The 11,418-nt window shown below is 45.2% G+C and overlaps 2 protein-coding genes across 2 annotated transcripts in view; one reads left to right on the top strand and one right to left on the bottom strand.

Annotated features, from left to right (window-relative positions):
- RIOX2 (ribosomal oxygenase 2) overlaps positions 1–7,290 on the top strand; it is a 25,085-nt gene extending 17,795 nt beyond the window's left edge. Inside the window, exons 7-9 of the mRNA XM_004706444.3 lie at positions 4,554–4,642; positions 6,268–6,354; positions 6,800–7,290. Coding sequence (XP_004706501.1) covers positions 4,554–4,642; positions 6,268–6,354; positions 6,800–6,958 — 335 coding nt within the window. The 3' untranslated portion in view covers positions 6,959–7,290. The remainder of the gene's footprint in view (positions 1–4,553; positions 4,643–6,267; positions 6,355–6,799) is intronic.
- Positions 7,210–11,418, bottom strand: part of CRYBG3 (crystallin beta-gamma domain containing 3) — a 151,064-nt gene continuing 146,855 nt past the window's right edge. The window contains exons 21-23 of the mRNA XM_045286223.1: positions 11,007–11,165; positions 9,812–9,971; positions 7,210–9,024 (exon numbers count right to left, since the gene is read on the bottom strand). Coding sequence (XP_045142158.1) covers positions 8,936–9,024; positions 9,812–9,971; positions 11,007–11,165 — 408 coding nt within the window. The 3' untranslated portion in view covers positions 7,210–8,935. The remainder of the gene's footprint in view (positions 9,025–9,811; positions 9,972–11,006; positions 11,166–11,418) is intronic.

Here is an 11,418-nt window from a genome sequence, read left to right as displayed (position 1 = left end):
GAACCAGGTAAGAGGGGGTTTCAGTCGTCTGAGTGAGAACCAGGTAAGAGGGGGTTTCAGTCGTCTGAGTGAGAACCAGGTAAGAGGGGGTTTCAATCGTGAGAACCAGTAAGAGGGGGTTTCAAGGAGTCTGTGGGCCAGTTCCAGTAGAGTGTATTCTCCTTTCCCCATGAGCTCTGTGAAGCCTCTTCAGATGGTTACGAGCACCCTGGCATTTCTTCATCATCTTCAGTTTCAAAGATGTCAGCTTCGAGATATTCTTGTAGGGATTAGCCTGGGGGGAGGGGAGGGGAGGGGAAACCCAACAGAAGCACAAGAGTGCCCCAGGCTAGCACTGCCATTCCCTACATCCTAGGTGACTGATTTCTGGCAGACTTAGCATGTGAACGGCATGACAGATGGATGTTTCCATCCACACTCTTGTAATGAGGCAAAGTTTAAGTTGACTGGCTTAGGGCCATGAGGAATGCCAACTGGCATTCCAGACTCGGGTGAGGTGGGGCGCATCTCAGGAAGAAGGTGTTGGAGATCCCTGCAGGTGAGAGTGGCATTACCTGGATGGTGGAGGGAGGGTGGGGTGGAAGGGGGAACCCATTACAGGGATCTATACATAACCTCCTCCCTGAGGGACGGTCAACAGAAAAGTGGGTGAAGGGAGACGATGGACAGTGTAGGATATGACAAAATAATAATTTATAAATTATCAAGGGTTCATGAGGGTGGGAGAGCGGGGAGGGAGGGAAAAATGAGGAGCTGATGCCAGGGGCTTAAGTGAAGAGCACATGTTTTGAGAATGATGAGGGTAACGAATGGACACACGTGCTGTACACAATTGATGTATGGATTGTGTTAAGAATTTTATGAGCCCCCAATAAAATGATTATTTTTAAAAAGTGTTGGAAAGAGTCTCCTGGATCTGGGTCAGTGTTGGGAGGTTTTTGGAAGCAGGGCTTGTCCCTGGACTGGGTGCTGTCAGAAAGGAGGATGATTGGCTACCTCTTCTGGAGGTTGTTGGGTGTCATTAGTTGACTCAGACTTCCCACAACCCTGTGTGATGGAGTCCCACTGCCCCTTGGGGGTTCTTAGGCTGCGGTCTTTGTGGGAACAGATCGTCAGGTCTGTCTCTGGAGAGCCAGGGTGGGCTCACACTATCAGTTGTGTCACCAGAGCACCTATCTACAAGGCAGGAGGGACGAAATGCAGCCGAGGCCGTAGTTGGTGAAGCAGCCGCAGCTGCTCATTAGCCAGGTGTCTTGGTGGTCAGTGCTGCTGTAACAGTCATGCCACAAGTGGGTGGTTTTGGCCAACAAATTGATTCTCTCCCAGTTTAGTAAGCTTGAAGTCCAAATTCAAGGGAAGCTGTTCTCTGTCCTCTCCTTTCAGCATTTGTGGGCCTAGTGTCCCTTGGCCTTCTCCGTGTATCTTTCCAGCAGCCTCCCCGGGGTCCCAGGAGTTGTCGGCACTTGGAGGCTTGGTCTAAGGGACGCAGTCCTTTCCTAGGTCTTCTTGCTTGGTTGTAGTCAGTCCCTCTGCTCAGTCGTCTCTGCCATTTCATCTCTTGTAACATCAGGGCTGTGACCTGAGTAAGGGTGGGGCATCTCACCCTTATCCCCTTACAACCGATGGGCAGATCTCATCATTTACCTAACTGCCAAACTACATAAATGCCAGTCCCCTGAGAATCACAGTCTAGTTGACACATAACAGGGAGGACGCGCTTCAGGCCTAACACGGGGATAAGGATGCTGTTGGATCATTTGCTATCGTTTAGGTGGTAGTCTTGGTGGGCTTTTTTCTGAGAGCAGACAAGAGTGTGGCAGGACCTCATTCTTGTCTTGATTCATCACATCACACAGTGGCCTTGTCTGATGTCGGTGCTGTGAGGTGACTGAGCTCAACAAGGGGACACTCCAGCCTGACTGTGAGCACCAGGCCACCTGTCAGATTGCTTTTTCTCTTTCTCCCAGGGGCTGAATGAGAGGATTATTTTTACTAACTTTTATAAAGCCTCTATCATCAGTAGAGAACCAATGAAATAGGCAACTTCTTGGTCTAGGCTATCATTTCTACAACCTTTATTCGATGTTTTTAAAAATGATATTTTGTTGTTGCAAAACATACATCAATTCAGCAGCTTTTGTGTACCAGTACCATCAATTACATGTTTTATGTAGTCATTCTCACCTTTTCCTGAGTTTTTCCTCCCCAACCCAGCATGAATTCACCACGTAAGATTACTGTCTCATCCTTTGAATGACTGTTGTCCATTTAATAACCCCATCTCTGAAGCTCTTAAAGGAGCCTAATGCTCAAGGCTGACTGTTTTTACTAATTAAGCTAAGGTATCGTTTGGCTTTAAGATGATTTCAAGGGATATTTTTTGGCTTAAGGTGTAAAGATTATCTCAGGCAATAATTCCTAGGCTTCGTCCAACTTTCAAGGTTCTAGGAAGTCTAGAGTCCATGAGGATTTGAAATTCTATTGTGCAGTTCCCCTTTGATCTGGACTCTTAGGGAATCTTTGATCAAAGACTATCTAGCTCTGGGTCCCATGGCAGAGAAGGCAGTTAGTCACAGAGGTGCTTAGTCACACATTGCATATCCTCCTCCTATTCCTGAGCTTCTTTCTTCCTCTGTTCTAGGAAAACAGAACAATCGCCGTGCTTTGAATGGCCGCTTGCAAGCTTTCTATAAACCCTAGGCACTACACACCCAAGTAGGTAATAAAACAGAGGCACTAAACATGTCACTAGGCCCATTAGCTGGTTTGCTCCCTGAGACTATGCCCCTAAACTTCCAATCCGTTGCCCATAATAACCTCAGCAGCCACTCTTTGTGGTGATTGTTTTAAATGCATCACACAACATTTGCCCATTTAGCTTTTTGGAGGTTTCTAAGTTATTGATGGATATTTCAGTAACTGGCTGTGCCAGCCTACTTTTGATCAACCTGGTACTCCCTTCCACCCTTGGTAACCATGAATAAAGTGTACACTCGATTTGTTTCCCTCTTCTTTTTATACATGCGATCATACAATCGTGTGATTGATGTATTTCAGTCAGCATCATGTCTCCTAGCTCCATCCGTATTGTTGCATGGATCAAGACCTCCCTTCTCTTACTGGCTCAGTAGTAGTCCTCCTTGTTCATCTGGTGTGGGCAGTGAGGTTGTTTCCACTCTGGGGCTGTTGGGAGTCATGCCTGAGGCCGAGGCTGCTCTCTGGTCTTCTGGCGCTCTGGCGCCCAGTGGGTGCTGGGCAGAGGGGAGTCAGTTTTCTGTCTGGTTTTCAGGAGCTTGCTCCCAGTGAGGTACCTTTGGGCAGTCTCCCCAGCAGAGGGTGCACGGGGTCCGATTTCCCCACATCCTCACCAGAGACTGTTATCTTCTAGCTTTTATTCATTCCTTTACATCTTAGCCGTCACTGTGGTTTTGATTCGCATGTCTCTACTGGCTAATGGCAGGACCTCTGCCAAAAAGAAACACCTTAGTTTCTTATGTGCAGGCGTGTCACATTCTACGCAGGCATCCGGTGCTGGAGCTGGACAGTAGGTTTTCAAATCCAAGTGTGAGCCCTCTGTCAACATTCCTGTTGCTCTGGGGGCCGTTTGCCATTCCACATACAGTTGGGGGTTGGCTTTTCCATTTGGAGGCTTTCGCGGGTTTTGATTGGGATTGGGTTAGATCTATCCTTCACTTTGGGTATAATATAAAAGAGCTTCAAAAGTATGTGGAAAAACAATGAAAAGACAGTGAAAATTTCCTCTAAGTGTTTTGAAGCCCTCCAATATTGACATCTTAATATGCCGTCTCCGGATCCAGGAATACGAACCATGATTTCATTTACTCCAGTCTGCTTTCATGTCTTGCAGCCGTGGTTTAGTCGTTTTCAACGTGTAAGCCCTTCATGTCTCTAGTTGGATTTTTCCTAGACATTTTAGTCTTAGGTGCTATTGGATTGTTTCCCCAATTTCCCTTTGATTTCTCATAGCTGGTGTAAAAAAATCCCATTTTTTGACCTTGTACTCTGCAAATATTTTATTTTATCGTAATGCTGGCAGGCGGCCTTTAATATGACACGGCGCTTGAGTGGGGAACTAGTCATTGGTGGGGCGGGCCCTGACAGTCTTGCCCGGTGTGCTCGGGCAGACAGAGCAGCAGCTCGAGGGGAGAGGAGAGGCTGGAGCCGAGCAGAAGGCACTGTGGCCCTGCTCTGTGACCTCGCTCTTGCTTCCAGGGCATCATCTACGTAGTGTACTTGCCAGCTTGAGAGGCGGGCTTTACAGTGTTTGTGGAACATTATCTTTTAATTCCATTTTCCCCACCCACTTTTTGAGGCCTACTCTCACATTGTTACTCATCTAGTGGTGGGTCTTCACTGCAAGAGCGAGAGTTGAAGGATGTAAATGACATTTTTTGGCATCACTAAGAGGAATACTTGCTTTGCAGAAGACAGCCCAGATGTTTGAATTCAGCTGAAAACGGTTAGGGTGCTTAATATCAATAACTGCACCCAAAAATGGGTCGGAACCTTTGCCACTCTGCTTCTCTTTCTAGGTGGAACGTGGCCACAGCTGGGCAGCAGAGTGAGCCTGCGGTTTAAAGAACACATTGTCCTCACCGTAGGGCCCGATCTGGAGCGATCTGTAAGTATCCAAAAGGCAACTTCCTGTCCTACAGCCGTCCTGAAGTGATCACAATTTCCCTATCTTCCTGAAATTCAGAACCCAGGTGGCCCAGTGGGTTCAGCGTCAGGCTGCTAATCCCAAGATGATCTGTTCAAACCAACCAGGGAGAAAGAGAGGCTGTTAGATTTAGTCTCAACAACCCGATGGACTTCTACCCTGCCCTGTGGGTTGCTGGGAGTCAGAATCGCCTCCCCGGCAGTGGGCGGGGCTCTCATCCCTAGGGTCCTGGGGTTATGCCATCACTTCCATTCAAATAAGGCCCAACTTGCTTGCTTGGTTCTCTGGTTCTAAATTTTGGCCGCTTGGGCCCTTGGGGGCTTTTTCATCCCCACAAAACTCCCTGACTCATGTTAAATAGTGACGAACATCTCACCCAAGTGGTCACCCTGCCTCTCGCTGGGACAAGTCCACCCGGGCTGCAAATGTATCACGTAGTATGGCTTCTTAGTCTCTCTCCTGCAGCCAGGACTGTAGCTGTGCCGCCCAACCTAGTGGGTCTCAAACCTCGCTGATTACAGAACCAACTTGAAGTCTTTGAAAAAAAAAAATCATACATTCTTTGGTTGGAGCTCCTCTACTTCGGATCTTCTGAAGCTCCCTGTACCTTCTTACGGCCCTTGGAAACGATCCCATTCCCCATGGCTTCGCACCATGATCAATCAGTGGGGTGAGACAGAGGAGCACTGATTACATTCGGACACATATATATGTCTATGCATAGAGGACTTAAAAAAAAGGTGTAGAAAAATAATTTAAATGAAGACTTTCAGTGTTGTTTTTGAAGCTGCCATATATAGTTATATGTACAAAGACACACCCACACACAGAAACCTTCAAAGGAATATATTTTCACCCCTCCATTTTTATAAAAACTTCTAATTCTTAAAATCATTCAGTGGCAATATCAGTATCAGGCCGAGGTGACAGGAAATGACAAATTAGAAGAAATGACACTATCGTATAGGACAGAGGGTGAAAGGAAGTAGACCATTTGGGCCTCCTATAACTGTAACGGAGGATTCCATAGATCACACAGATGCGACTTCAGAGGCGATATTCACTCCCTGGTGGTCATGAATTATCAACGTATACACATCTTGTTAGGTGCCACTAAGTCTTAGTTTTGACTCAAGAGCAAGTCCTTGTGCGGAGCAGAGCCGGACAGCATTCCGTAGATGGGAAGGTCAAAAAATATACAAGTAAGATTCAGTGAAGAAAGTGTTTCACTGATAAGTTGATATTTAATGGCTGCCCTTTTTTGTTTTCCTTTATTTCCTACAGGTATTCCACCAGGTACAATTCTAGCTGCCTTTTCTTCTGACCTAAAGAGTACCTGTTATATGTTCCATATAAATGGCAGTTTGTGATAACTGTAATAGTTATGAAACTATGCATTACCTACGGAAGTGTGTATACACACACGCACACTAACTCTGCCAAAACGATTCTTTACAACAGCCAATCTGTTTCTTTTAAGCATCAAGCTTTGAAGAATTTTTTTTAATTGTTGGCCTAGTGAAAACCCTACTGGTATTGAGGGCCTCAATGTTTTTGTTATTGATAAAGTACCATTTCTCTTAAAGGATGAAACTCCAGAAAAGATGGTTTACGTCTATCATTCCTTAAGGAATAGGAGAGAGACACACATGATGGGAAATGAAGAAACCGAGGTTGGTTCCAACCGGGAGCCAGTGTCTGCCTGTCCTCTGTGTGCTCAGTGGGAGGACGGTCTTCCAAGGGTGGGCTCCATTTTCACACAGTTGCCCAAGTGCTTGCATGGGGACAGTTAAGTTAGACACGCATACCCAGGTGCAAGTGTTCAACGATACTAGCTGGGACCTGTAGCCTTGTAAGGAAGGTATATTACAAGGAATAGAAAGCATTTCACACAACTAACATTACTTACTACATAAATTGGGCTACTTTCTGCAGGGAGTTGGCAATACTTTATGTTATCTCTGCTCATATACACTGTTTAACTTGAAACAAGTTTTATACTTCAGAAGGGCAGTGAAAACGATGTATCACAAAGTGCAGATGTTCACATAAGAAAGCGCCACTTCGCTAACGTACGTAGTGTGTTATTTGACTAAGTGATCTACCCTCCTCCTGCAGTCTCACGGACTTCGGTTTCCTCTGTCACATCTGCGGGCCCTGAAGCAAATGTGGAGCCATGCGGCTCTTCCTGTCCAGGACCTGGAACTTCCTACAAATGAGGAAAAGGAGAGTCTGGTGCTATCCCTGTGGACGGAATGTTTGATCCAAGTAGTCTAAAGCTTTCGGAGAATCAACCATCTACTCTTTTTACAATACTTATTTTTAAAGCAGAAAAGGTGTAGGCGGTGTGCTAGGTAGACTGTTGCCTTGAGTCAGCAGGCTGAGTAGGGGAGGAAGAATGGTTCTACATACAAGCCAAGGAGAAGATGTGCTGCCCCAGGGCTCTACCTCTAACCTACCTCTGCCTCCACACACCCTTGCTGAGAGGCGGGTCAGATGGGCTATGTGTACTATCAGAGAAGCAAGGAAACTTTTGATAAGTTTATTTAATCCAGTGTGATAGAAAAGGCACAACTCCAATAAAATGTATCATTTAAAGTTAAAACGTAGTTACCTGACTCTGTCTTTGTTCTTTGGAAAAAACAACTTCTTTAAAGAGTCCAAATGACTCTGGAAAAATTATTCAACAATTAACACAAATCAACTTTTTTTTTACAACAAAAATATACATGGCTTTGTATACACACACGTTCCCCCCTCATCCCCCCAAATTAAAAGTTATTCCTGTAACAGAAGCTTTATTACATAATACTGCCACACCAAAGAGAGAGGCTCAAATCTATGGGGCATAGGGAGTTTTACAGATGCTTGGAAAGATGACAAATGAAGCAGAGCCTGAGGTTGAAGGGGAAAAATCCCCAAGTATATTTACATTGCAAGACAAGGTCTCCCTAAAAAACACTCAATGGGTCTGCGTTGAAACTATTTACTGTTATTTTACATTCTAAAGTGCATCAAGGTTGATAGTTTAAAAATATCACTAGAGAATATCTTTCTGTATCAAAACACAGCAGGCATTTTTCTGCTTCTTGGCCAAAGTTGGGGATGAAGGGAACAGCTGTCTCAATGTTAAGTTTAGATCCAGCTCAGAGAGAGACACTTGCAAATTGTGGTAGTGGTGATTCCTCCAGACTAAGTCAAAGACGATTTCCTTCTGACTTTTACAATACAAACTTTAAAATGTGAGTGAAAACCGAGAATCCGTGACTTCGTAGAGAAGTAAACTTTACTTGAAAATGGTTAAGGTCAAGGCTGAAATATTATTTTGCCTTTATATGAACATTCCAAACTTCCCTTGACTTTCAGCAAAGGGAAATGTGGACTGTTCTGCTTCGGTGGCGCAGCCTTTACAGACACCTCTCTTGGAGGGCAGGCAGATAAGGCATAACTGGGGTGGGTCTCAGCACCGTGTTGGGAAGCCATCCGTTAGTCATGTCACTCAGAGGGACATGCTTGCTGACACCCAGGAGTGCAAGGTGGGCCACTTGCCCTTTTTTCAAGAAGGCAGGGGAAAGGAGCGTCACAGAGGAGACTCCCAGGTTGTGCCTCTTTCCTAACAAAACTGAGGTTCCTCCCTGGGATCAAGTGTGGAAATAGTTATTTATGGTGCTTCAGTGATGAAAGCTTTCAGAAAAGAACCTGTGGTCTACCACATACAGCAGCTTAACAGGAATACCTATTAACTGCATTTTCAGTTGCTGCTCAGTTAGTCCTTTCTTTCCAACAAGTATGGTAGGGCCCTGGGGGTTGTGTTTACCTGGGCCTTATGCACACATCTACTAGACGATCACTGTAACTAATGCAGGGTTGCCTGTGTCACTAGTTTGCTCTAGTGGCTTCCAGGACCAGAAGTCACATTTTGGTGAACAGGAGAGAAAACAGGCTTAACAAGACATCCTTACCACACGTGGAGAATAATCAGGAATAGAACCTTCACGAGAAATCCAATCCCGGTGTGGCTTTACAGAACACACTCGTGTTCTTCACAGGAACATCGCCGAGACACTGGCGAGAATGTTTGGGCTTTTCCCCGGGTAAGAGCAATGCATACAGCCTTGAGGCTGAGGGACAAGTTCATTCTGCTTGGGGATCCAGAAGTCTGAGGACAGCAGTTTCTTTTCCCTGGTGCAAATGCTAGACTGTGCAGGACACACGGCTCCCTTTTCCTTTGTGCTTTCTTTCTGTCGTGGATGCTCATAATATCTCAATGTCCCATTTCTGTGTTTCTTCTCCTTCCAGGGACTGATTGACAATCACATGAGTCTTGTCGTAGTAATTCCCTCCTAAAGTAGAAGTTCCAGAAGAAAACATTATTTGTTCATGCAGGTGCTTTAGCAAGTGCACAAGTAGCTTTGGTTCAGCCTGCTTCTTGGGGAGATTCATGGCCGTTTACACAGTGGTCTGACGTGGGAAACCGAGTTTCAACAGGCTGAGCTATTGCTCACCACAAACTGAACCTCACTATGACTCAAAGTGGGAAAACTGAAAGGCACAATATGTGATTGCATAAACTGTGTGCCCCCCAACGGTTCTTAAGAACAAAGTGCGCTGAGCGCACGCACGGCAGGTGAGTGTCAGGGCTGTGCTTTCGTTTGTACCCCAACGGGGGGAAGACTAGCCCAACGAAAGCCAGGAGCGCTGCTGGGCCTGGCCTTGCGGTGTTGAAAAACAACAAGGTTAATGATACCTATCATAATTGTTCACTGAGGGCTTTTAAGGACCATGACAATTCACAGCAAAAGAGACGTCTTCTCTAAGAAACAAAGCACATTCATTTTGGAGTTTGAGGCCTCTAAGATCCGTTGCTAAACTCAAATAACAGATGAACTTCCAAATGTACTAGTGAATGAGAACTTTCTTAGACTTTGTCCTTACGCTTTATTTATTTTTGCTAGACCTACCTAAATATTTGTATCATGTCTTAAGATGACCTGCCTTTTCAAGCATAATTTTAAAAGGCATAACATTTTTCTCCTACAAAAGGCTCTCCTTCACCCAGCAAAAGGAAGTGTAGGGCCTAAAAATATGATCACCCGAAATACAAAATACTGGGTCTCATCAAAGGCTCACCTTTCACATCCAGGACAAGTTGGTCACTGAGGTAAGAGCTGATGGTTCCATTTCTGTTCAGTCTCCACTTCTGCCTGAATTGTCCGTGTTCAATCCATAGGGCTACTTTAGCTCCAGGGGTGTCCCGGCCACCAATCACATCAAGACATGTATCGCTGGCCTAAAAGGGTCCAAGGGAAAAAAAATCTGGCTATACTATTTTTGCTACAATGAATTGAATTGGGTTTCTTTAAGGTATAATGTAGACCTCTTGTATAAGGAATAATGCATAACGCCTTTTGAAAATGATTGTAAAGCATAATAGTAATTTCAGAAACTTCATGGACATGATTGGGGGATGACACGGTATGGGAGTAAGCAACTTGAAAGAGATGTAATTTGTTTTTAAAAGGATTGCAATATATGCTAATAAAAGTCTGGTGAATGAAAAATTGAATGCAAAGTGTCTGATTTTCTCATAAAAATACTGGGCAAAGGGCTGAAGACAACCAGATAATTACTTTTAAAAGCTGCTTATTTGTGTTGAAAGAAAGATTAAAAAAAAAAAAAAGACAATCCATTGGTGTTCATTAAAAATAAGGCAGTAAATTATTTTAAGCTAAGATTTATCCCCTGTAACATCACACACAGTGGTGTCTCAAGAAATGAAGAAATCTCTATTTTGTTTTCTAAGCACTCCGCAGTGACTCCATGGAGAATCTCAAAGGCCATTGACTGTCCGGACCATTGAAGGACTGTCTCACCGAGGCACTGTCCACCAGAGACTGACATCCTGATTTTTCAAACACTGTTTAGGCATATGTTTGTTTAACTTAAATATCAAACCTGGATTTTCTGGGTCAAAAAACTTCTCTTCAGCCATACTTTTGTACCATACGCATACTGTGGAAGAAATCATTCCTAAGGAACTGGCATTATCTTATCAGTCCATTTGGTTTGTTAGATTTTTGTTCCCAGGAGAACAGATCAAAGACCCCAAAGGCCAGGGATACTCCCCTTAGGGAGTTTCCTCACTCGGCTGCTCACCACAAATTCAGTGGTTAGAGCCACCAGCCCCGAGACCCTGGGAAGAAAGGCCCGGCAATGAAGTAGACAACCGGCCCTCGACCACTCCGCGGGACACAGTTCGGCTGGGACAGACGCGGGGTGGGCATGCGTCGGCAATGACTCCGTGGCACCTGGTGGGGTGGGTTACCTTGGATTTGAAGAGTCCTCGGCAGTAGTGCCAGAGCTGCGTGTTTTTCCCACTGTAGGGAGAAATGCACACGGAGGTCGCCCTCATGTCGGCGAGGTTTCCAGTGACGGTCAGATACTCATTCTGGGCTCGGTTCCGTATCCGGATGTACACCGCAGGCTAGGACAAGGGGAGAACAGCCGCTTAACAACCACCTCCGGAATCTGGCATCAATCACGTTAAAAAAAGGGCAGCCTGGGTGGGTACGTGGAGGGTGAAAAGCGACACTCTTCCCCCTTTGGCAAATATAGAGAATCAAGTATGTATGCGAATTAAATTAGACTACTGAGCACAACGTTTATATTGTACTGTCTTTGTTTTGGGAGCATTTTGGGTGGCAAGAGGAAGTAGATTCATTCAAAGAACTCCACGT

This window comes from Echinops telfairi, unplaced genomic scaffold (genome assembly GCF_000313985.2).
Source record: "Echinops telfairi isolate 266 unplaced genomic scaffold, ASM31398v2 ScPeMD7_6;HRSCAF=24_1, whole genome shotgun sequence".
Classification (NCBI taxonomy): domain Eukaryota; kingdom Metazoa; phylum Chordata; class Mammalia; order Afrosoricida; family Tenrecidae; genus Echinops; species Echinops telfairi.
This window is presented reverse-complemented; position numbering and strand designations above follow the sequence as displayed.